The 24,033-nt window shown below is 52.3% G+C and overlaps 6 protein-coding genes across 6 annotated transcripts; 4 read left to right on the forward strand and 2 right to left on the reverse strand.

Annotated features, from left to right (window-relative positions):
* The first annotated feature begins 1,297 nt into the window (after nt 1-1,297).
* BP01DRAFT_153251 (uncharacterized protein) lies at nt 1,298-1,981 on the forward strand. The gene has a single exon (XM_025570644.1). It carries the CDS (start codon nt 1,494-1,496, stop codon nt 1,854-1,856), a length of 363 nt encoding a protein of 120 aa, XP_025434648.1. The 5' UTR covers nt 1,298-1,493; the 3' UTR covers nt 1,857-1,981.
* Nucleotides 1,982-3,360: 1,379 nt separating this feature from the next.
* Nucleotides 3,361-5,262, forward strand: BP01DRAFT_153306 (uncharacterized protein). Its single transcript, XM_025570645.1, has one exon. It carries the CDS (start codon nt 3,566-3,568, stop codon nt 5,063-5,065), a length of 1,500 nt encoding a protein of 499 aa, XP_025434649.1. The 5' UTR covers nt 3,361-3,565; the 3' UTR covers nt 5,066-5,262.
* Nucleotides 5,263-8,309: 3,047 nt separating this feature from the next.
* Nucleotides 8,310-9,440, forward strand: BP01DRAFT_379850 (uncharacterized protein; the record flags this gene model as incomplete). The annotated part of the gene is made up of 1 exon (XM_025577179.1): nt 8,310-9,440. One exon carries the CDS (start codon nt 8,310-8,312, stop codon nt 9,438-9,440), a length of 1,131 nt encoding a protein of 376 aa, XP_025434650.1.
* Nucleotides 9,441-9,995: 555 nt separating this feature from the next.
* On the reverse strand, nt 9,996-14,304 carry BP01DRAFT_406217 (putative nicotinamide nucleotide transhydrogenase; the record flags this gene model as incomplete). The annotated part of the gene is made up of 19 exons (XM_025578762.1): nt 14,099-14,304; nt 13,474-14,023; nt 13,331-13,420; nt 13,274-13,277; nt 13,158-13,220; nt 12,838-13,098; nt 12,675-12,785; nt 12,164-12,653; nt 11,962-12,114; nt 11,771-11,911; nt 11,565-11,726; nt 11,343-11,513; nt 11,042-11,299; nt 10,859-10,992; nt 10,665-10,811; nt 10,443-10,611; nt 10,204-10,392; nt 10,075-10,149; nt 9,996-10,027 (listed from the first exon to the last, which is right to left on the reverse strand). Exons 1-19 carry the CDS (start codon nt 14,193-14,195, stop codon nt 9,996-9,998), a joined length of 3,297 nt encoding a protein of 1,098 aa, XP_025434651.1. The 5' UTR covers nt 14,196-14,304.
* A 1,614-nt stretch (nt 14,305-15,918) lies between these two features.
* On the forward strand, nt 15,919-18,510 carry BP01DRAFT_353813 (putative amino acid permease). The gene is made up of 10 exons (XM_025574277.1): nt 15,919-16,141; nt 16,240-16,260; nt 16,324-16,372; nt 16,429-16,504; nt 16,563-16,788; nt 16,845-16,965; nt 17,026-17,369; nt 17,423-17,545; nt 17,610-18,012; nt 18,084-18,510. The coding sequence occupies exons 1-10, from the start codon at nt 16,022-16,024 to the stop codon at nt 18,284-18,286; spliced, it is 1,686 nt and encodes a 561-aa protein (XP_025434652.1). The 5' UTR covers nt 15,919-16,021; the 3' UTR covers nt 18,287-18,510.
* A 596-nt stretch (nt 18,511-19,106) lies between these two features.
* BP01DRAFT_363133 (Zn(II)2Cys6 transcription factor) lies at nt 19,107-20,927 on the reverse strand (the record flags this gene model as incomplete). Its single annotated transcript, XM_025576255.1, has 3 exons — nt 19,107-19,220; nt 19,279-20,082; nt 20,133-20,927. The coding sequence occupies 3 exons, from the start codon at nt 20,925-20,927 to the stop codon at nt 19,107-19,109; spliced, it is 1,713 nt and encodes a 570-aa protein (XP_025434653.1).
* Between the last annotated feature and the right edge of the window lie 3,106 nt (nt 20,928-24,033).

The following is a 24,033-nucleotide window of genomic DNA, read 5'->3' on the forward strand; positions in this document are numbered from 1 at the left end:
CCATAATTCTCCGGTTCTGCTTTGTCGTTTCGGCTTTAACTTAGCTTATTTGATCTCTTTCAGAGAGTGTCGGGGGGAAAAGAGGTTTGTCAAGCCGGCAAAAGGTGGGGAATGACTGAATCTTGTTTCAGCCAGGCGCATCTCTAGAGATTCAGACAGCGCCCGTTCCAAGGAAGAGGGTAACTTAAGGTATACTCCGTAGACGGAGAACAGTGACGACAATTGTTCAGAATTGACCTCGAGACGATGACAGTACATCAGCGGGTGTTGTAGCGGTTGCTGAAACAATAAAAACCTCCTTGGTGGTTGTTGAGCAGTGCCCGGGAGGATCCATTGGGATTGCCCTGGGGTTTGGGGAGGGAGGAAAGAACACTACGGAGAGTCGGAGACGAAGCTCAGTCTGGGGATGGGGAATGTGCTCCTGAGCAAAGATCGCTCGACGTCAGGATATTGTGGCTGGGATTATATGCAGGTGATAGGTACGATGATGTAGTACTGTACATCAGTAGAATCAGGCAGTAGTAGGTGGGTAGGTAACACTGAAGGCACGGAACAATTCCAGTGGTTTCTTCTGCTAAATATAACAAAAGACGACAAGAACCCATGCAAGTCAAGTTTGGGACTCAGACAAGACGCACTGTCGATGTTGATCGCTTTCGCGCGCAAAAGCGCTGGGGCTGCATGGAGTGTGCGTGCAGTAGGATGAAGGATGGTGGTGGTGGTGGTGAGGCCAGCAAGGGGAGGGAAAATCCCAGAGCTAAAAATACATAGCTTACTACGGAGTACAGTATACTAAATAGTATTCCGTACTGTTTGTTAGTCTGCCGAAAAGCACGGTCGTCAATCCTTCTCTACTACCTTCTCTCCATCCTACGACAAGCAATTCCTCCGTACCACCAGCCATCTGCATCTGCATCGGTCAGGATTACAATCCTTCGTCCAGCGTCCTGAGTGTTGGTAGCAACCAACGAAAAATCCCCATGTCTGGGGGTGAACCAAACAAATCCAGGAAACCCAACTAATCAACTCCTGGCCCTCCTCCATGCTACTCGGCTGTTTCATGCTGCAACCACCGCTTGGATGAGTTCCTGCAGGTCGCATTAGTTACAGTTCGGCCGTTGACAAATTGGGGAAATCGGAGTTCTTGAGTTTTGATGGAGAAAAGGTCGGGGCGTGGCATCAGATGATGGAATAGCATGGCTATTCTGGGCGATCGTTCCTCTACAGGCGGAGAACACCGAAGATTATCCTACCACCAGTTTGACGGAGGATCGTCGAATGATTCGAGCGAGGATTTTCCCGTGCTCTCTGAGGATTCACTGTCTCTGATGATCCCGGTGGAGGCCTGTGTGAACTTGGATTTTGGAAAAATCGTTGTTGCGAGTCCGTTGGTTATCGTGACCGTCTCTTCCTTGGCTTCCGACCAATCCTCTGGGGTGAAGTCTGTCCGACGTTCATCTGCCCCCGTAGATTGAAGTCAATGGTGGCGATGCATGACTTTGCTGCAAGGACAGGCTCCATCCATTGCTGCAGGGAGCTTTGTGTCTACAGGCTGTATCCACCAGTTTCCAGTTGTTGTTATCCATTGCTGGGGAAAGAGGAGGGAAAAAACTCCCATTGGCCGGTCGGGTCAATCGGGCTTGGCGCCGCATGGTCTCAAAAAGTGGGTAGAGCTTAGTCTCGGTGGAATAGGGGGGCATCCTGTGAGATGGAAAAATTTTCTTGCTTTCTTGCTTGCTTGTTTGCTCGGCTTGCTTGCTGGGTTTTCCAGCGGTGAAAAACAATCGAAAAAAGGAAACGGGCAAAAGAGCGGGAAGAAATTCAACCTGCCTGGGGGTCTGGTGTGTTTGAATTAAACATGCTCCACTGTTCTGGAGCAGCGGCGTTGACCACGCAGGGTTCCTCAACGGCACAAACGGGACAAGTGCATGTAGTGAGTGGTTACAGTGGTTTTTGAGGAAGGATATTACAGTACGGAGTACTGGTGACTAGCAGCTACTGTGTGGTGGGAGCAGCATCAATGCACATTCAAAGCAGTTTCTCCATCGAGTGGTGTCAGTGCACCACTGTGGCATTTGATAGACCATTATGCAGAGTCCAAATAGATGGATGCCCTGATCCAAGGCGGTGGCATCGAGGCTAACGAAACTAGAAATCAGGTCCCCACTCGAGAGACAGTCCCAAGTTCCAGTGAGCCCGGACCAAAGCTCGATCGGGTCAGGGACAAGGGGGAGAGTTTATCGCTGCGGTTATTCAGGATGCACATGCGTACGTATGCTCGCTGCATGAGGAAGTGCTGGGAAAGTCAAGCAAAGCAATTAGGGTTGGCAAAGAGATCCTGTCGGTAGTTTGAGAAGAACGCGGAGGATAACTAGGGAAAGAGAGGAACGAACAGGTTCAAGGATCAGGGATGGTCACGAATCAGATAGAAAGGCCAACTAATGAGATGGAGGAAAATGGGGAAGCAATTTAACGGAGTACCGGAGAAGTGTAGAAGTACGGAGTACTAGTAACCTTAACTAACCACATGGGGGAGCAATCTAGATGTGGCCGCCATTCATTTTCCTCTCCCCTCCAATCCTCAGGCATCCAAGATACCCAAAGCATCCAGGCACTCAGGCACCCAGGCACCCAGGCACGATCCGACAGCTCACGTTGATACGTCCGATTCTCCTCCCTCCCCCCTTCCTCATGGCTTCAACATCATGCTTTTTCCTATTGAATAGTCGCTCTCGTGGCGCCTGACTCCTCCACAATTTGGGTCGATCTTTATCCGTTATCATTGCCTTTCCCAGTTAAAAGTGATGATGACGATGAACAATCTCCTCCCCCCTCCCCCCGTTAATGCAAGGGTCAGCTGAACTGTCCCTGAGCTTTCCCCCAACTCACTCCCCTCAGGTAAGGATGGAAAACGTAAGCGCTACCTTCATTCTCTGTGCACGTCCTGGATTCTCATCCTCTTGTTGGTAGTATGAGAAACTTCTTCGGTCTCTAAACTCCCTCCGTCCTAGTGTCTTCCCCTGGTGGCGCACGTGTCATGCAGCATTGCTTTTCCTGCAATCCCCCAATACCCTCTTCTGACTTGCTCCCCTCTTCTCTCCTGGTGGAGCTCTTGGTCCGTTCGTTCACTCCGGAAGTTGTGTGATCGGATGGCATTCGGTGGCTTATCGCTCAGACAAGACAAACCTCAACGGAGGGTCAGCAGCTCCACTCCGTTTCGAGCATACCAACCCGTGTGGTCCAACTAACCCTGTCCTGTCCCTGTCCGGTATAATAATTGAGAACATTCAATTCTCTTCTCCTGTCGGTGGTCCGCTTCGTTTGCCTTCTTTTATCTTCATACGCTTCGCCTCTTCACGTTCTTTCTTTTCTTTTCTTCTTTTCTTTGCTTTCTCGGGTGCCCACTCGTTGTTTGTTGTGTACATGGGTTGGCCCACTAGTCCATCCACTTAATCGTTCCTTCTTATTATATTATTATTGAGTACCTGCCGGGTATTGGGACTCTATCGCTGTTCTCTCCTTTTGATCTCATTTTCTCCGGGACCCTCCTCACCTTCACACCAACATGTATCAGATCGCAGCCCCTCTAGACCTGGACTACCTGAACCAGCAGCTTCTTCCTCGACAATACGAATCAGAGGAGGAAGAGACTTCGGAATCGGAATTGGGATCCCATGACCATGCCTTCTCGCCGATTAAGACGGCGGGCCCTTTTGATTCCGACATGAGTGCCGATGAAGCATCGAATGTCCACTCACCCCAGTCACCAGCAGACAAGACCGCCTTTGCCCGCTTGTTGTCGACTTACCCAGCCACGGGCAAGTCCTCTCGGCCGGTCTCACTAGATACCGTCAAACGGAGTAGTGGTACGACATTTGTGCCGGAGTCCTATATATTTGGCGACGATGACGACGTAATCATTGAGCTGCCGTCGCCCGACAACACCTCCACGATGCAGTCTCCGGTCTTCCTGCAACCTACTGTCTACCAGCCTCCCCAGTCACAGCACCCTCAGCGTCGCTCCCGGTCTTCTTCCCCGTGTTCCATCTTCTCGGTCGACGACTCCGTCGAGGAATCGGATGTGTGTGTGGCCGAGCAGGTCACCATTGTCGGGCCCGTTGCTAAGCCCAATCTCATCCTGATCAGTCCCGTCACCGATGGGCCCCTGGTGGATGACCCCGAGCCCATGTCTGCCATCTCAGCGCGAACCGAGCCGGACCATTTTGCGACGGGCAAGGGGCTGTACTCCCTCCACCAGGCGATCAGATCGCAGCCGCTCCTGAGCGAGAAACGGGCAGATCCTGCATTCCACCTGAAGCGTGGCAGCCTGCAATTACATAGCCGGTCTGCGATGCAGCATCCTCGTCGAGCGGACACCGATCCTTTTGTCGCACCGCGCGCTCTGGCTGATGTGCCCGAGGCGCCCCAGCCGTCCAGCATGCGCTCGCAGTCGATGGCTTTCCACCGCCCACAGACCTCTGCAGAGCATGTATCCAGCCGTGGACCCAAGGGGAGCAGCAGCAGCCACCTACGTCGACCTCCATCCCTGCAGACTGTCCACGGGGGCTATTCGCCGTTTCCTCCGCGCCAGACCTCCATGCATCCCGCCGATGAATTCCACAGCCGATCGATGTCCGTGTCTCACTCGTTCGGGGGCTCCGATCACAGCCTGCCGCCATCCCGCACCTCCAGTCCGATGCCCTACTACTCCTCCCCCACTTTCAACCGACACCGCTCCGGATCCAGCTTCAGCACATCCAGCATGTCGGGCCCTCGAGGATTTCGGCCCCCAACGACGGCGGGCTCGCTTCTGCCCAGTTCGACGGCGTCTAGCGTGTACTCAGCCAGCAGCCTGCGGTCGGAAGTGGAGAGCGTGTACAGCCTGGATTCGCCCGCCACGTCGGACGCCAAGACCGCGCGGCGGAAGAAGAGTTTTCGGTACAGCCGAAGCGCTAAACCCGCGAGTGCTGCCGAACCCGCCGCCGCCGCCGCCAAGAGTTCGAGTTCGAGTGGTTTCATCGGGTTTATGTTACGAGGCCGGAGAAAGTCCACCATTCACAAATAATAGTTAATGCGAGTTGACACGGGATATCTGGGGCCTCCCGCTAGTGTGTGTGTTTCAGCTTGACTTCTACTTCATCCTCCTCTTTTTCCGTTTTCGGGATTAACCGGTGTTCTTTACGGGGGCGTTCTTCTGGCGGTTTAGCGTTGTCAGGTTCTATAGGGATTTCTTGCTTTGGATTGTACTTAATCTGCCTGGCGCGGCTTGGCTTCTGTTTCTGTTTGACTAAGTGGCACTGGATGCTTGAGAGTTGCGATTGTGGTTTGTATCCTCCCAGACCTCTCTATCTGTTGTTGGTGGCCAATATACTCTCCGCATCGGCCCCGATGGCCTTCGCCTAGGAGGCACAATTGAATCCCATTGCCTGGGACATACAGCAATTCCATCTTTCTCCTCTCTACTGCTGATCCTGCGGAGATAGCATAGCCATAGTTGTAACTGTAACCAGGTAGGCCATAGGGACAGCCATCACATATGACACCAAGAAGACCTGACCCAAGATCCAACGCAAAAAGAGTATCCATCGATCGATAACACCGTTTATCTCAGAGATCCCGCCAGTGCATGATTGACGGAGTGCGCAGGTAGTGGATTTACAGGGCGACGAAGGCGGACCACAGCCGCCCCCCTCCCCCTCTCCACAATAATTGCCACCTGCAAGTCTCGTGGAACCGGGATCATGAAGTCTCAGCGCCCGCGGTCTGAGCCGCCCATGGAAGGGACCTGCTGATTGGTGTTGCATGACGATCTTTGGGTTTCAGCTTGCGATCGGTCTCATTTGATGTGGTTCTGCCTCTTCTGCCGCCTCCACTATCTCAGCCGCAGATCCACAACAATCGTTATGCCAGCTCAGTCGAAGGAGCATACCCTGCGTCGGTTGGGCAGACTCGAGCCGGCCACAACCAACGAGAAAACCTTGGAAGGCTGGAGGGAGGGAAGGGAGGGAACTTACCGTGGGAAGGGCCTCGGGTTCGACAGACTGACCCTGACAGTTCCAACGGTACCTTAGTCGTCCTCAAAACATCGGCCCAAGAATCAAGTTTGCAGTGGACTGGGATCATCTCGATTCTCGCGTTTGCAGGTGCTCCCAGACTTACCCTCTGGATTGGGGGATTGATGCTGCGTTAGGAGGGATTGGGAATACACTATGCGGCTTGTTGGTCTCGAGGGATGGCTAGGATGGTTTATCTACAGTCCTGGTCCTGGTCTGCACTGGGCTGGACTGGTTGGGTCTATTACCACCCGGGGATTATGAAGCAGTCATCGTGCATGACAGGGCTGCTTCACGGTCCTTGCTTTCGGTCTGGGTAGATTCATAACATAAGATCAGTCATGATGCCGTGGAATATATGCCGGGCTACTCAATCCCCGAATCCCCTCAGGACGAGACCCAATCCAGAGAGACTGAACCTCAGCTCGCTTACAACTCACTCTCCTAAACAGCCCCGTTACAACCGTCGAACCGTAACCGAGATCGAAGGGGCATCAGGCAGACTTCGCTTATCACTTGGAGTGTGCGCGAATGAATAGACTATTGAAAAAAGTTCAGCCGACGTGGCGTAACCTCCCCATTCCACTCCATCATCTGCGTGTGCGGTCTGGATGGACGTGCCAGTTTCCATTCTTCGATGTACGGAACTCAATGCCGAAGCCCTCTCGGCAACCAAACCAAACCAAGTCAATGGATCGCATCATGGTGCCGTGCACGAGTCATTGCGGTGGATGGACGAGATGATTTTCCGATAAGCGAGGTGGGAAAACCATGGAAGGCGGGTGGGAAGGTGGGGTGGTTTGTTTGGGGCCGGGTTGTTCTCGGATCGAGGAACTCCCCTCCCCAAATCCACGGATGCATGACTCGGGTTTTTCGGCAAGAGGTTGCACAGCACTTATGGTTGGCAGCTGCAGAGTTGTGGGAGAGGTGTTGACTTGGTTTGGGTGGTGTTTGGGGCAGTGATTTGTTTGTAAGCGAGGTTGCGATTATGACTTCCAGGCTGATGATGGGTGGGGGTCGGCATTTGTTGTTGGGAGTGGAGCGGCTACGGCAATGATGCGTAGTGTATAACTACTATGCAACATAAGGCTTGTCGCCATGCATGAATGCTTAGTCTCAGATGCGTGGGTTCGCCCCGGCTGTCGGGTCCAATATGAGTGAAGTGCTGCTTGACTGTCTGTCCGAAGGTATATAGTCTCTACTACAACCCCCGACCACGTTGGACTCCTGCTGCCTGCAAGATGCACGTGTATACTTGGGAGTGGCGGATGGCTAGCAGACATTTCCACAAATGAGTCGATGCACCGTGACATCAAGAAAACACTTCATTTGTCAATCCGCAAATCCTCAGCCAAGGTTGAACCTCTGGTCCCCTTGTACAGAATCACATATGGGTTAGCGCCTGAACGGAGGAAACATCTCAGTGAATGAATACGTCGCGGAATGACTGTCCGCAGTATTCACCATAAAATGGTTGACCTGTGCCATGGCCAAGTTTGGTACCTTTGTCTTCTCTCTCATCGCAGCAGCAAGCAAGCACCCAGAACAAGTCTTTGTTCCGGTTGGCGAGAAAGTTCCTTCGCCTTCGACTCCCGTTGCTATCTGCTAACATTCACTGTCAAGGGAACGCCATTTTATCCAGTGGTGCATCCTTCTAGACTCAACATAGTGGAGTGTACGTAGCTTCCATGACATCCAGAAACAACCTGACCTGCAACGTCTGCCTGGCTCGAAGCATCCAAGCCAGCTGGGAGACTCTCCACCACAGCCAGTCTCAATGTCTGCAGGCTTTCCTACCGGACTTTCCCCCAAGCCAGCGCCATTATTTGAGCATAACCAGGTGCCAGGGGTAGGCGAGGGTACCGAATCTGAGATCTCTCCCAGACCTCCTCATTTCGAGTAGATGATATAACACAAGACAGGATATAGAGATAGAAGGGAATACGGGGGGGGAGACCCCCCGTCCTCCCCCCTTCTACAGTGAAGTAGATAACACAACCAACACAGCTAGGATACAATGATATTAAGAATCATCGCCAAACCCTCTTCATCAAACACACCTCCTCATTCAACAAATGAAAACCTCCTCTGATCCCGCCGGTGAATACCACACACTTCCAAACAACAACCTTCCAACCAAATCCTACACATATATATATAATACCACGAGCCTTCTCTCCGAGAAAACCACCAAAAATCTCGTAAGTAGTGACCCCAACCCCAGCCAAACCCCACCAAAAGAAAACCATAAACACAATGAAACCCCTCCCCCTCGCCTTCCACAGCCGCCTTCTCGCCTGCTGGCCCCCTCCTCCCTACGAGCCCATCACCGCGCCCCCGCTCTCCACCCACGAAGACGCCCACATCTACCGCACCATTCAATGGCTCTCCCCGGAGTTCTACTTGGAGGCCGCCCGCAAGCGCTACGGCCTCCTCCTCAGCACCCCCTGGACCAGCAGCGTGGGCAGGACCCTCCTCCCCACCCTCCTCCTGCCCCAGCTCGCGACCGTCGAGGAGGTCACCTGCATGACGGCGGTGAACCTCATCCCGGGGCTGGAGGCGCTGCTGCAGGGCAGCTGGCCGCTGGGCGGGGAGGTGTACGGGTGCTGGACGCGGGGTGCGTGGGGTGAGGTGCTGTACGTCTGGTCGATCGGGATGGCGTGGGGGGTGCATCTGAATGTGGCAGCCTTGGTTCTGAAGCCGCCGGGGCAGATTCGAAAGCAGGATTATCTGGGAATTATCGGCGGGGAACGCGGACAGAAGTGGTTGAAGCCGATAGGTGGGCAAATAGAGGGTGGTACTAAGGAAGGGGGGGAGGCGCAGGAGCAGAACCAGATGAGTAAGAATAAGAACCAGCACCAGCACCAGCACCAGCACCAGCACCAGCACCAGCACCAGCACCAGCACCAGCACCAGCACCAGCATCAGCACCAGCACAAGCCCAGCAACAGCTACAGCTACAGCTACAGCAACAGCAACAGCTACAGCAACAGCAACAGCTACAGCTACAGCATCCTCACTCACGGCTTACAGGCGAATGCCATCCCGCATACCGAGCAAGCCCGAAAGTACGCCTCCGAGCTAGGCATTGCCCATGTGGCGCTCTTCGATTTTGTGCACCTGATGCTCCTGGATTTGGATCTTGACGATCACAACCGCCAAACCCATGACCCCGATAGCCTCGTCCCCGACCTGCTCACGGCGACCTACTTCGACGAGCGCGGTCGGGATTACGAGAACGGTGAGTGCTTCCAGATGATCTTGCTGGGGTTTGTGCTCCAAGCGATGGACCGCGTGCCCTCGTTATTGCGCAATTTGCATATCCATCGCAATCGGCAGACCCGGAGAAATCACTCCCAAACCCGGATCCGAGTGAGAGAGGTGTAATTCGCTGGATTCACTCTTGACTCGGTACTATATACAAGCAGTATATAGCAGTTGTGTACAGGTCTCTCCCTTTTTCTTTTAGACGTCTATTACCCGATAAACAGTTATCATCATTCACTATGAACATATTGTTCCATTATATCTGCCGACCCCTCCATTTTAGAGGCAGTGCCACCAGAAGTTCATTTTCTATATCAGATCAATCCCAAAGTGGTTAGAGCATGCTGGACCTAGGAGCGTCCAGCGAAGTTCTTAAGAAGCGCACAGTAAACTGAGCTGCGATTTGAACCCCTTCATACGATATCCATCGAAATGCAAGCAAAGTCTGATGCTACGAGGTCTGATTAAGCTTGCGCCAATGTCGTTAGCCGCGTTGACCAGTGGCCTGCCTACGGTGGAAATATACCCGAGGGAAGCGTTCAGGTGAGGGAGGCGCATCATCAACCCTTTCAGACAGATATGTGCTAGCATACATCATGTTATGCCTAAAACGATCGCAAAATTAGAAATACCTGAAAGCATACTATATTGATCTCACCATCACCACAGAATTCTCTACTTGCGTGCCTCTAAGGCGCTCTTGATGGCTACAAACAGTCAGAAACAATCAAGACACCACAAACGGATCGCTTACCATCACATGAAGTCTTCGCATCTCCAAAGAGCATCTTGGTCCCCGGCATATAGAACATCGGGTTGGGTACATCAGCTGTTCAAGGGTCAGTACGAATCATACGGATCATTCAGAAAGCGGGGAACCTACCGTATCCGCTGGACATGCCGCGTTTCATCACAATAACCTCTTTGCTCTTCCACGCATGCAGCACGGGCATGCCAGAGATGGGCGAATCCGCTTCCAGAGCAATTGGGTTGACGGTGTCATTTGCGCCAATGACCAATGTCAAGTCCGTATCGGGGAAATCATCGTTGATCTCATCCATCTCGAGCACAACTAATCAAGTCAGTCCCTGGACAGTAGCCAGTCTAAGAGATGCAGCATACTATCATAGGGCACGGCGGCCTCCGCAAGGAGCACGTTGCACTGGCCGGGCATTCTCCCTGCCACCGGGTGAATGGCGAATCGCACGGTGACGCCTTTGAAGCGCAGCATACGCACAATCTCGGCAAGGGCATATTGTGCCTTGGCAACAGCCATGCCATAGCCGACAACCTGACATGCTGGTTAGCCAAGCCCGAAGGGGCTGCTATCGGCTGATAACATACTATGATCACACTCTCCGCGTTCGACAAAGATTCGACAGTATCGTCCACGGTAACCTGGGTTACCTGTCCTTCAATCTTCTTTGCTTGCTGAGGAGCAGCAATTCCGCCGAATAGCACATTGGTAAGAGATCGATTCATCGCAACGCACTGAAACTTATCAGAAGAGCTTCAATCGGCGGAACCTCGTCACTGACCATGATATATGACAGGATAGAGCCGCTTACTCCAATCAAGGAGCCCACGCTTGTCAGAAGCGGATTGTTAAGCATGAACCCTTCGGCTACCAATGCAAATCCAGAATATGCATTGAGAACCGTAATGACCACAGCTACAGTCTGTTAATCGAGGCAAACAATTGGCCGCACTGTTTGACTTACGCATGTCAGCTCCGCCAATCGCAGCAGTGGTAGTGTAACCCTTTAGAAAACTGAGTGCCGTATTTGCACCCAAACATGTCGCGGCGATGACCGGTGAGCCGGGTGCCATCGTCACAAAAGCCCCCATAGTTGCGACATTGGTCCCAAGCAGGCTTGCATTGATCAGATGTCGGCCTGGCAGTATCGTCGGCCGTGAAGACATGCGACCGGCAAGTTTCAAGAAAGCGACGATCGAACCCGTGAAGGTGACGCCACCTGCTTCGGTTAGCGAGTGGCTAAGCACAAATATTCTGACTCCTACCAATGAGAACACCAAGGTATGCCGTCACCATGTGTAAAGTCGAGATATGGCTGACATCCGCGATTACACTTCCAATGCTTGTAAGAACAGCCGCCAATCCAACGACTGAATGCAAGGCCGCAACAGTCTGCGGGAGCCCGGTTGGAGTGATGCGACGCCCAATCAACGCACCTAGTGAATTGTCAGCACTAGCATTATGTCCAGCACGAGTGGACAACTTACCAACGACCGCACCCACGCCTGCCACCGCGCCAAATTGCGTCAGCACTTCAGGGGAGAAGCCAACAGCCGCAAGAGAAGCGATGATACCAGCGCCAACCCCTAGGATACCGAGAATGTTTCCGCGTCGGGCAGTTTGCTGGGAGGCCAGGCCAGAAATAGACGCTGATGCCATTAGCCTCGAACGAATGGAGCATGAAGAGCCATACCAATGCAAAGAAGACTACTGACAAGATAACCAGCTTGAACCAGGCCAGCCATACCGGTACTAGCGGCAGCAACGAAACCGCCCCCAAACAATACGCCCGGAATGGCATATAGCCAGGGGTATTCCGGAGGGTCGGTAGGCCCTGAATATGGTCAGTAGACATCTTATTTTGCGGGACCCTGAGCCACCCACGCTTGAACATGTCCAGCATGCGCTTGGTAATGACAAAGCCACCGGAAATGTTCATGAATGCCATCAAGACCGAAATGGCCCCGAGAGCTTCTGGCACCGTGCTGGGCACATAGCCTCCGCCCATTATGAAGAATCCTCCAATTCCCACCATCCCTGAATAGACCGTCAGTATCATTGTCAGGCGTACTAAATCCTCACTTACCAGATATCGCGTTGGTAACACTCATCAAAGGCGAATGGAGAGCAGGCGCGACACCCCATACAGCACGATAGCCGACAAGTCCAGCAAGCCCGAAGGTCATCAAGTTTCCCATGAACACAGGCCCGGTGGCTTTGCCTAGAGCAAGAGCGGTTCCCATACCAGCAGTTGTAGCAGCCACTTGACGGGTTACCTTTTGCCATGGAGTTAATGCTAACGCCACTTGCTCCTTGGAAGGCACAGCTGCATCAAGCTTGGGAGCAGGTGGCGGTACTGGCCGTGGCGCAGGCGGTAATATCTTTCCCTCCAGAGTGACGATCGAGCCGCGAACGACCTCGTCCGACAGGTCTATGCCAAAAGAATTCTCTTTTGGAGCCATGGAGAGAAGGAATTTCGTGATATTGTTGGAATAAAGGGTCGATGACTGAGTCGGCAAGCGCGACGGCAGGTCGGTGTAACCTAATGAGGTTAATCGACATGTAGGTGCAAACGCCTCAGTTCACATACCAATAACCGTGACATCCTTATACTTGGTCAATTGTCCGGGTACCGTCGCTTCGCAGTTCCCACCAGCCTCTGCAGCAAGATCCACAATCACTGATCCAGGTTTCATCGCCGCGACCATCTTGGATTTGAGTAAGCAACTCGCTCAATAGATCTTTGGTGTTTGTGCTCACCTCCTTGGTAATCAGCTTGGGGGCTGGCTTGCCAGGAATCAGAGCTGTAGTGACTATAATATCCACTTCTTTGCACTGTTCCATGAAAAGCTTCATTTCCGCTTCAATGAACTCTTTGGACATTTCCTTCGCATAGCCTCCTTGTCCGGAACCATCCTCTTGGATATCGACCTCGATGAATTCAGCACCTAAGGACTGAACTTGTTCACGGACAGCGGGCCGAGTATCGAACCCACGAACGATGGCACCTAGTCTTCGAGCCTAGACCAACAGTCAGCCGGTTAACGAGGTCTATAGTGTGGATTGTCTGGATGTCCTACCGACGCGATTGCGCTCAGACCAGCTACGCCAGCTCCTATGACCAGCACTTTGCTAGGAGGTATCTGGGAATCATTTAGCAAGTCTTAGAGTCACGTACTACGAAGCATGGTATCACCTTTCTATAACCAACGATGTTAGTACGTAGACATAAGAAAAGGGTCATGTCACCTACCCAGCAGCCGTGACCTGTCCAGTTAGGAATCGACCAAAATGATTTGAAGCTTCTAAAACCGCTTTGTAGCCGGCAATGTTGGCCATGGAGCTGTAGAATCATACTCAGCATTCGAAAACTGCTTTGGGCCTCACTTTACACACCTCAGCGCATCAAATGTCTGGGCGCGAGAAATTCGGGGGATCATATCCATGGCGAAAGAGGTTACACCACGCACGGCCAGCTCTTCCACCAGCGGCTTATTTTGGGCTGGGTACAGAAACGAAACGATTGTGCTGCCTTGGCGCAAATCTCGAGCTTCGTTGTTCGGACCCTGAAGCTGAGGGCTGCGCACCTTCAGCACGATCTGGCTTTCGGACCACACAGCGTTCCTCTCCACCAAGGTCGCCCCAGCTTCTTCGTAGGCCTTGTCGAGAAACTCGGCCTTCTCACCCGCGCCGCGCTCGACCAGCACCCGCGAGAAGCCTTTCTTGAGCAGAAGAGCAACAGTCTGCGGGGTAATCGCAACACGTCGTTCGTGGGGAAAGGTTTCCCGAGGGATGCCGACAGTCAATGAGGCGTAAGGAATGCACGGAATAGCTGAGGGCTCTGGAGCACTACTCGCGTATCTTCTAGGAGTCTTTTGTCGGGTCCCGAAGGATGCGGAATAATCGTATTCGAGCGCATGCGACAGGATCCGGACTGAAGGCACCACTAACAATCTCAAGTAAGATTAGCAACCCCTGCCTGTGCTTCTGGAAAAGCATGCAATGATTCTGAGCCACATGCCTGACTGCTGAAGGTACAGCAACGATCTCCCGGGATGAGCGCTCAACGCCGCCTGGCACGGCCGAAAGGCCAAGCGCAGGTACGAGGGCACACTCATTGTCGTACTGGGTACTTTAGGTAGCAAATGGCGAGACCAGAGGGAGCTGCATGCCCACCAGTAGGCTCAATGACGAGTGCCTCGCGGGGTCAAGCGTCCAGGCAACATAGATGGTGTAACGTCGAGGGATGACGGGAGTCACCCGCGGTGAATCAACGGGATGGTTGGTTGTAAGGTTCACTTGACCAACACAAAGAACTTAAGCACGACCCAGACAAATGTACCAGCTTGCTTGAAAGAGAGAGTGTAGCAAAGGTTCTGACTCGGAAAGAATAGTGTGTGGTGCTGGGCGGTTCAAATAGAGAGGCATTCGATGGATGGACATTGCGGGGAAGAGCCTGGGGATTGGCGCGCAAGGGATGGGCGGGGAAATCATGGACCGGGCATTCAAAAGGTTCTTTCCACGAGTATGAAGCCGGGACAAATGAATCGGATGATCGGTAGGGTAAGTTATTCCTTTCGGATCGCCCGATGACACGGTGCCGTGGGGTGAGAGGATGGGGGGAAGGACGGAGGGGATGTGACAGTGAAGGACAGGTCGGCATAAAAATGAGGGGAAGCTTGCGTGGGGAAGTGTAGCCTTCCATCCATCATTGGCAATGGAGCTGCTGCCGTCAGCGCTTCCAGGGATGGGGATTGTTTATGCTCCGACTCGACTAAACGATTGGATCAGCCACGACAAGATAATTTGAATAGCTGAGGGGACCGAGTGATTGCCAGTCCCCGTGACCTTATGCAAGTTGCATCACCAGCATCATTCCACATTCTTCTGGGTACAACAACTTATCCGGCTGAATCATAGATGCCTAAGGCTCCAAGACTCGCAACTCTCCTTCTCTCCCAGAAAATCCAAATCCAATTCAGGCACAATCCATTCCCTGACCAGGTTCTCTCTCACAACGACAAAAGCTCCTCTACGGGTCATGTTGGCAGCAGCAATTCCCTTGTCTGGTATAGCAGCCGCGCACGGAATTTCCTGCGAGGGGCTCCACCGGCTGTGGGACCCTGCTTGATTTTGATGGGCATGGGATGATGTTGTTCGTTCTTGCCTTGCTGTTCTGCTTGTGCGCCAAAGATCAGAGATTATTATAGTATAGTAGTCTCGACCGGCCAGTTAAACATGATTCGTGAATTCAGGAAACCACACCGTCCTCTAAACCAGCGTCATGATGTACTTGCCGCAGCTCCGGCTGAATGCCGAAGGAGGACGGCTAGATGAATCTGAAAACGGGGCCAACACGATGCTACCAAACCTACCATAGTACAACCTGACCCACGGTGGTTTCATCCTGCCCTGTACACTGGCTGATTGGAATCTGGCGCAGAAGAAGTGGAGAGAAGGACAGTATAAGCTTCTACTTCTCAGTTCATTCTCACCTGACGGCTCTTGCGGAGCAGACATCTCCGAAGGTCAACCACCACCAACAGAAAAGACCAGAGAAAACCTCACAACTGCCGCCGCCTTGCATTATTTCTTAGAAGCATACAGCTTGAAGTAAAACAAAAAACAAAAAAACAAAAAAACAAAAAAAAAAAAAAAAATACTCGGAAATCTGTCGGAACCTTATAAGGCCCTGGCCTGAATCCGCTCCAAACTCTTTTGGCTGGGCTCACTGCGATTCGTTGGGTCTTGCTGGCGGCTTTCATGGTGGGGTTACCGGTTCCTGGCATGATTTCTACCAGCTTGAAATTTCACCCGCCTAGAAAAGATCCTATCCACCACCATCTCATTGCAACCTTTCTTTTCTCTCTCTCTCTGGTGTTGATTGATTATCGGATCTCCAGCTCTGAGACTGAGTGAGCTGGCCTCGGTGACAAAATAACCCATGGCTACTACTTCCGCCCATCAGGACCAGTCGCAGCTGGTAGTCGACCCGAACACGCTTCCTGTTGAAGCCGAGCCGGTCAGAAGCCAGACCGAGTCGCACGAAGATGCAAAGCTCCTGGTATGTAACCCGACAAATTCCCGGATCGCGTTGCACGTCTAGTTTGCGAGTTCAAGAAATTATGTAAACCTGACTAAAAATACTAACGGCTCAAACAGAAATCAATGGGCTACAAGCCAGTCAGTATTCAATTGCCGTGACCCACATGGAAACGGTAGCCGCTTATACATCAGTATGTATAGGTCCTGCATAGAACATACACTCTCGTCGAAAACTTCTCAACAACCTTTGGTAAGATCTTCGGTTCAGCATAGTGTTAAACAAATTCTAAGATCTGGAATGGTTAGCTGCATTGTACTTTGTCGGAGGTGTGCGGGTCACATTCAGCACCGGTATCGCAGCAGGCGGTAACCTGGCTTACTGGTGAGTGAGCTTGCGCCGGGCTCAATCCCAAGTCTGGATCACTCACCATGACACATAGGACGAGTTACTTGGTTACCATGGTATTCACCTACATCACTGCGGCGGTAATTGCAGAAGTATGCTCCGCCTCGCCGTCTGCGGGATCCATCTACCTCTGGGCCGCAGAGGCTGGAGGCCCTCGATTTGGTAGACTTCTGGGATTTGTTGTTGCGTGGTGGAGTACGACTGCGTGGACGACTTTCTGTGCGAGTAACACTCAGTCTGCAGTGAACTACATGCTTTCCGTATGTGTCATCCAGCTCCCCCCTCTCTGATTCTACCGGCTAATAGGACACCGCAGGAGTTGACTGTCTTCAACGTCGACTTCCCTCAAGATACCTCTAGCGTCAAGTTTCGCGCCGTCCAGTGGATCTGCACAGAGATTCTGCTGGCATTGGCTGCGCTATTGAACTATTTGCCGCGTATGTTGAGCCCTTGACATCAGATAGACCACTCAACTGACTTGGCTCTTCCACATAAAGCTCGGGCGTACAAGTGGGTCTTCTACTCATCGTCCCTGATCGTCCTGCTGGACTTCTTCCTCAATCTGATCTGGCTGCCCATCGGAACCGCCAACACCTGGGGATTCCGCACGGCGGAGGAAGCCTTCATGTCCACCTACAACGGCACCGGCGCCCCCGCCGGCTGGAACTGGTGTCTGTCGTACCTCGCCACTGCCGGAATCCTCATCGGATTCGACGCATCGGGCCACGTCGCCGAAGAGACGAAGCACGCCTCGATCACCGCGGCCCGCGGTATCTTCTGGAGTACTGTCGTGAGCGGCATTGGCGGATTGGCGACCATTATCCTCTTTCTGTTCTGCGCTGTAAGCTCTGCATCTCGCCCTCTCACCCAGAACCCCACTAATCCGATCAACAGCCCGACCCCGACACGCTCTTCTCCTTCGGCTCCCCGCAACCGTTCGTGCCTCTGTACGCCGTCGTCCTCGGCAAAGGCGGCCACATCTTCATGAACATCATCTGCGTCGTGGCTCTCTGGCTGGTACTTCCCCTCCCCTTGACTCAGACCCCAACCCCTGGAGACCTGAGCCTAACCGCCTGAACAGAACACCGCAATTGCCATCCTCGCCGCCTCGCGCCTCGTCTTCGCCGTCGCTCGCGACGGCGTCCTCCCCTTCTCCCACTGGGTCTCGCAGGTGAAGAACGGACAACCGCGCAACGCCGTCATCGTTGTCTGGGGCGTCTCCGCCCTGATTTCGTGCACGCTGCTCCCCTCAGACGTGGCCTTCACCTCGCTCGTCTCCGCCGCGGGCGTCCCCAGCGCCGCCGCCTACGGGCTCATCTGCCTCGGTCGGCTCCTGTGCACCCCGAAGCGCTTCCCTAAGCCCGAGTGGAGTCTCGGACGACTCAGCAAGCCCTTCCAGTTCATCGGGGTGTTCTGGAATGCCTGGGTCGTCGCCGTCCTCTTTTCGCCGTATGAGTTTCCCGTCACCGGGGCGAATTTAAATTGTAGGCACCCCTTGCCGACTGGCTCGAGTTACCATGATCTTCCACACTAACACAAAACCTCGATCAATCAGACGCCCCCATCATCATGGCTGCCGTCACCATCTTCGCCTTGATCTCCTATTGGGTCACCCCGGAAAGCGCCTGGCTCCCGATCGACCGTATCTCGCATTTTATCGACAGCAAGGGAGCGGTGCAGAGCTCCGTTGAGGAGGTTGGAGTGAGTCGTACCGGTCCCACACACGATGGCGGACCTTCTTCCGAGACGACCGAGTGAAAGTGGTGCGCTGTGCTATTTTCCTCTTCGGTTTTCAACTTCGCTGTTTGGGATGAAGAAGGGTAGTCTGCCAATGAACAAAAGCAAAGAGATACAAAAGTTTTTTTTTTTTGGTGGTTTCGTTTGATCGTGGCGGTTTTGGGTGGCGGTTTGCGTGAGCATACATAGAACACGGGAAAGAACACACCCAGGCATGATCTACTTGATTCTTGTGTATGATTAATTGTAGATATCTATAGATGATGGACTCGATGGGTATCTTGTGTACATGGCTGGAACTTGATTTGTGAATATGAACAATTTGTCTCTAATCACTTCAAATGCAGCCAAGTTCAGTGAAGGAAGATATGACCCAAAAAGCTTGGTTCTAATCCACATTGATAGCATTAGGGTCTAGTTGTACGTTGTTCAACGGAGACGATTGACCAGGTTGTAAAGTCGGAGATGTGATCATGGTGGAAGATCCATGTTGAGCACACTATAATATATAACGCCATCTATTTTAAACAACTCCTGCACGTGCCGTCTATACACCGCTGCAAGGTAACAGGAATCCAACTATTTATCTGACTGCACTTGCAATCCGGCTCCTGAAGAACCCGTTGATTCCATGTGTAGCAAGGAAAGGGCCCAGCCCTACCATACCAAGCGCCTCTTGACCCTGTAAACGCCTTTCATCAAAGATTGTCTTCCTCGCTAAAGTAAATCAGAGAAACCAAGTATTATCACCCGACCACGATTCGTGAGTAGCAAGTTAAACAGGTGTGAGCGACACGAAGGGTTATACGTGTGACTAAATTGAGTGGTGAAGAGTGAACGTTCATGGAAGAAGGATGGATGAGCGGATGTCCTCCATGGACTCAACCCATCCTTCAGGAAAGGCACGCTGCTTGAACCATGCTTTTTCCAATTCTTCAAGGCCTCGATCGACATTCTACGTCGAGTTAGTATTAAGGAAGCAAGAAGAGTATGCGGAAATGCCAGGCACACACCTTGAAACCATAGCGCTGTAGCTCTGTCATTGTCTTTCGTACGTATTTCTGTTCATGTTCGTTTCGTGTCTCATGTCCGGCGGTAAACAGGGGCCATAAAGCCGCCAGCTGTCCCACATCTTTAGCGAGCTTGCCGATTAGTGCTAAGATTCGCGAAGCAAGCATGTCTAGCAGGGGTCTTTGGGACGGGCGATCAGGTCGCCCGGCCGCTCCTACACGGTGTAGGAATATATTAGTTGCTTTTTCGTAAGCCTCGATGCACCCTGCGTATTCGAGAACATCGGGGAATGGGTATTGTTGTAGGCTTGCATCGTCCAAGTTGCCTAGGCTTTGCAAAGCCTCTGGAGCGTTCAAGCGCCATTGCACCAATCGCTGCAGCAGTTCGTGGTAGACGAGGTCTTCTTGCTCAGGTGACAAGAGCCCTTCATGTTTGGATTTGCCGAAAGCACTGATTGCTGCCTGTATCTCCATCATGACTGCCCAACATTGACGTAATTCCACTAGGTGATTATTGTAGGCGGGCTGTTCGCTAGATAAACTCGGGGTACCAAGGTTGTACTCCCAGCCACCTCCATGAGTTCTCCAATAGCTGCCTTCCACCACTGTGCCTTCGCTGGTAGCACACGCTCCTGCAACGTCAAGGTAAGAAAGGAGAGATACAAGGAAGGGCCTGATCGGATGATTGATTTCGGCGAGACGCTTGGCTTCTTTTGCAGGGTCGTCGTTGACGGAAAATAGAATTCGATAAATCTCGCGGGCACCCTTGAGATGAATAGCCCAGTTGTGATTTTGAGAGTCCATCATCTAATCAATCAGTATGATTGCATTTAGGCGCACAGTGTGATAAGTCTTACCTCGAACAGGGACAGCAATAGACAGGTGGCGAGGTCAGTGAGTCGAACACTCTGATCTGGCTCTGTATATCGGGTCCGGAAAGACTTGACTACTTCACCATAGTTGCTCATAGCCTGTTGAAGATGTTTGTTCCGTTGCTGCCCTTTGGAAGTGTTGGCGAGATGTAGTGCGCCCATGGCTTGCATGGCACTAGCCATGGAGGGGGATGACTGAGCGAGGTCCGGGAAGAATCTTCGATAGGGATTGATGTTGATTGAATTGTCATAGATAAGTAAGAGAGTGGCGACTTGGTCGACGAAATGAGTGTAGTAGCGACCCTCGACGCAGTCAAGCGATGAGGAGATGAACTCGGCTGGGGAGATAGGTTCCTGGAAACGGTACTTGATAGGTTTCAGATCGGACACAGTCGTTGGTGACACCACCAGTGCCTCGAAAGGCTCCTCATTCTCTTTCGCCTCTTGTTTCACCTCCTGTGGTGTAGGGGAAGTCGATTTCTTTTCTCGTTTTTTGGTGAGAGCGGATGTAGATTCGGAAGCAGCTGGTGGCGGCCCGTAGACCTTGAAAGTCATGCGACCCTGGGTCCCATCGCATTCCAGACCCAGACGAGTGCAATTCTTGCACGAAGGCGACGCCTCATCGCAGCGCACATGGCGTCGACGGCAGGTTGAGCACCCAGTGAAACCGCGGTGATGCCATCGCCGGACCCGCTTTCGTTTCTCAGGCGCAGCGGGAAGCTGGGGCTGTGCGGGGAGAGGAGGCTTTCCCGGAGCGCACACCAATGTCTGAACCTCCATCTCTATGAGTGACGACTGAATTGAGGTCGGAATGGCGGGGGGAAGATATCCATGAGATAGAGAGGAGGGCGGGAAGAGGTCCGACCGAAATTCTAAGCCAGACTGCGGGACGTTGAGTAATGTAGCATTCGATGGGGGATGGTGGGGTGAGGAGGGGGAAATCGATCAGAAGTGACAGAGTGAGTGTTGTACGTTCAAATGTCGCAAACCCGAATTCGACCGAGTCAAGGAGAGGTGGAGGATTGAGAAAATGGATAGGAAAAGGAATAAGAATTAAGATAAATGAATGATCGACAGACGACGGTTGGAGAGGGGGGAAGGAAAGAGTAGTCGAGATCGGGGAGCCGATAATTATTAAGTCAGAGGGAGAGGAAGGAGTGTCCGGGGGGGCAAATCCAAAGGCGGCGAAAGATCCATGGACCGAGTGGGGAAGAAAGAGAGCAGGACAATGTGTATTCTCGTCGGGCAAATGATAATGCAATTGCAATTGATTGAGATTGATTAACTGCAGGTGAGAGAGTCCAAACTATCGACTTGGCTGATGTCCTTCGTCTTTGTTGATTTTGTTGACCTCGTGCTAAGGAACTGATAACTATTTAATTACTACAGATCTGGATGGGCGATTGGGAAGTCAATCCACACCCACTGCAGATCCTCCATCTAGAGACATGGTCCGGTTTCTCCCATCACTAGTCTTTCTTTCACCTCTCGGTCCCTTCTCTCTGCTCTACCGAACAATTTCATTTTCAATCCTACTGTTTCCTTTGCAGCATCCCGTTCAAATTCGACGAAGGGGTTCTGTCAAACCAAAAGACAGCTTCAAGTGAATCATCTCAACACTACCCACCAGGTAAAACTGGACGAACAGAGGCTGCAGATCCAACGCTAATGGTGGATCGCATGTCTGATGATCGGACCTGGTCTCTCTTTCTTCGGAACGCATTTGTGGCCCCAGAGACTAAAGCTTTCTTTCTTTTTAGGTTCTCCTGCTCGAAAATCACGCATTGAGAACGGTCCAGTCGCTGCCTCCCAAAACCTACCGCGATCCTGTCGTCCGCAATGACTGGCTTCCCTGTCTGGCTCACATCTCCACCTCGATCCACTCGTGCCTTGGGTTCAGCGGCAGAGTATTGGGGTTGCGACGCTCGATGAGCCAACAGGCTGTATGCTGAATGGATGGGCTTCTCCTGCCAGAATTCTCCGTGCTCCTGATAACCACGAAGCTAGACTAGGCAGAACTAGACTTGCGCCCCAAGGACGGTTGTTGCCAGTTGGAGAAATTCACAGGTAGTCAGTCACCGCGGAAGGTCAGGAGCCCCAAAAGGATTTGCGCGAAAGGCGACTAGTTCCTCCTTTTTCGATTGCCAAGCACTGGGATGGATTCTCTCTCCCTTGGCCATTCAGTTCTTGATTGGAGTCGCTTCTTAACAAGCTTGTCCCTGTCCACTCCCTGTTTATATTCCAGGCGTCATATAGCTTGGAGCATCCTAATCTCTCGCTGGTTAATCGATCGTCCCGCAATCGCTTAGACTTTCCAAACAAGCCCCCCCGTACAATCGATCTCGCTCGGTAGAGGCTTCCTGATTGTGTGATCGTCTCAAACCGCACTTCGATGGCTGAATACTCCGTTGACCTCAACTCAACGGATGCTTCCGATTGCGCTTGAGGTACTGCGTAGAGAGGGTTACGGGCCCCCCTTGCGGAAAATCGCGACTCCATTCTGAGGTGGGACGGGCGGTCCCGCCGTCCCCCGTGCACTGCCGTCAGAGGCCAGCGAGAAAAAAACTTTCGTCTTGCATAGTCCCATTTTCCCAGATTGTTCGATCAGATGAAGTCAGCTCCTTTCATCTGCCAATCATTGGTGACGCCGCGGTGACCGATGTCAGTGGCCCCAGGGTCTGAGCATGATGTGCGAGGAGGCAATTCGAAAAGCGATACCCACCGTTTTCGTCGCCCTACCTACGGTTCTCGCGTCTCGTTCCATGGACTCAGCTGATGTTCTCGGTGCAATGGATGCAAAGGCAACGGAGGCACCGAACTTCTGGTTTCATGGAGCGTGCAGCTCTTGACCTTCGGTAGTGAAGTGCATTCATCGCTGAGGATCATTCTAGATTTCCATGTAGCTGAGGACGGCACCTCTCGAACACCCTCGTTCAGGTTATACCCAACCCCTCGTTCTAGTCACAACCTTACAAGCCGTAACTAGGTAGCATCGCAACGTTCTAAATGAGCCAAAATGCACTACTGGAAGTCTAATTTCGGTCCAGATTGACAAGAAAAAGTGACTCGTCTAACGCTTATTAGACTTAGCCATAGATGAGCACTCCTTCTTGTAAATCAACGGGGGGGATATCAGAGAAAAAGATGCAGTACTACTAGGAAACTCAAATTACCTCTTGCCCTCCCAAACTACTACTCTTAGTAGAGGAGCAGTCATTGGCATCAAAGCCGATCCTTTCCCCATCCTTCTCTTACTCTGCTTCTTCCTAGAGGCTCCCTCACAAGGCCGGAACCCCTGGCGGACTGTTAAGACCGTTGCGCCACCGAGTTTGAAAGTTTGAGTCTGCTTATACTTTCCCACATGTGCGCCAGGAATAGCATTGAAGCAGTCACGCACTCCTCCTTCCCACTCCTTTAACTTACAACATTAGTTTGTTCTAGCAATGTCTTACTTGGTCTTAGGGATCATGGCAGTTTCAGCCTTCCTCTCCTCCTTTCCTCCTTCTCCTGCTTCCGCGTTGTAGAACCGAAAATTCGAGCGCAGCACAGGGATATGCACCATGCAGTCGCGTGCTTCAATCCCCGTTCCCCCTCCCCACTCCACGAACATAAAATGAAAAATAAAATTGATCCCCATCATGCCCCCGAAACTTCTAGACATCCAGATCCCCGATCCAAACCATCACAAGTACCCCGTACCGTGCATTCTAACCGAATAGTACAACCCAAATATTCGGCCGATGCCCGGCACCAATGCAAGCACCCTGTACGTAGACGGGACTAATATCTGCCACTTTGTCGCAACGCGTCCGGGTTAAACTTATGTTCCGTCTACTTCGTAAATTATTTTTTGCCCCTCATGAATCCCTTTCCGGGGTGAGGGGTT

Source organism: Aspergillus saccharolyticus (assembly GCF_003184585.1).
Source record: "Aspergillus saccharolyticus JOP 1030-1 unplaced genomic scaffold BP01scaffold_4, whole genome shotgun sequence".
NCBI classification, from domain to species: Eukaryota; Fungi; Ascomycota; class Eurotiomycetes; order Eurotiales; family Aspergillaceae; genus Aspergillus; species Aspergillus saccharolyticus.

Coding starts and splice junctions, on each gene's coding strand:
- BP01DRAFT_353813 (XM_025574277.1), top strand. CDS start 16,022: ATGGCTACTACTTCCGCCCATCAGGACCAGTCGCAGCTGGTAGTCGAC. Junction 16,261..16,323: donor AATCAATGGGCTACAAGCCA/GTCAGTATTCAA, acceptor CAGTATGTATAG/GTCCTGCATAGAACATACAC. Junction 16,789..16,844: donor CAGTGAACTACATGCTTTCC/GTATGTGTCATC, acceptor AGGACACCGCAG/GAGTTGACTGTCTTCAACGT.
- BP01DRAFT_153306 (XM_025570645.1), top strand. CDS start 3,566: ATGTATCAGATCGCAGCCCCTCTAGACCTGGACTACCTGAACCAGCAG.
- BP01DRAFT_153251 (XM_025570644.1), top strand. CDS start 1,494: ATGACTTTGCTGCAAGGACAGGCTCCATCCATTGCTGCAGGGAGCTTT.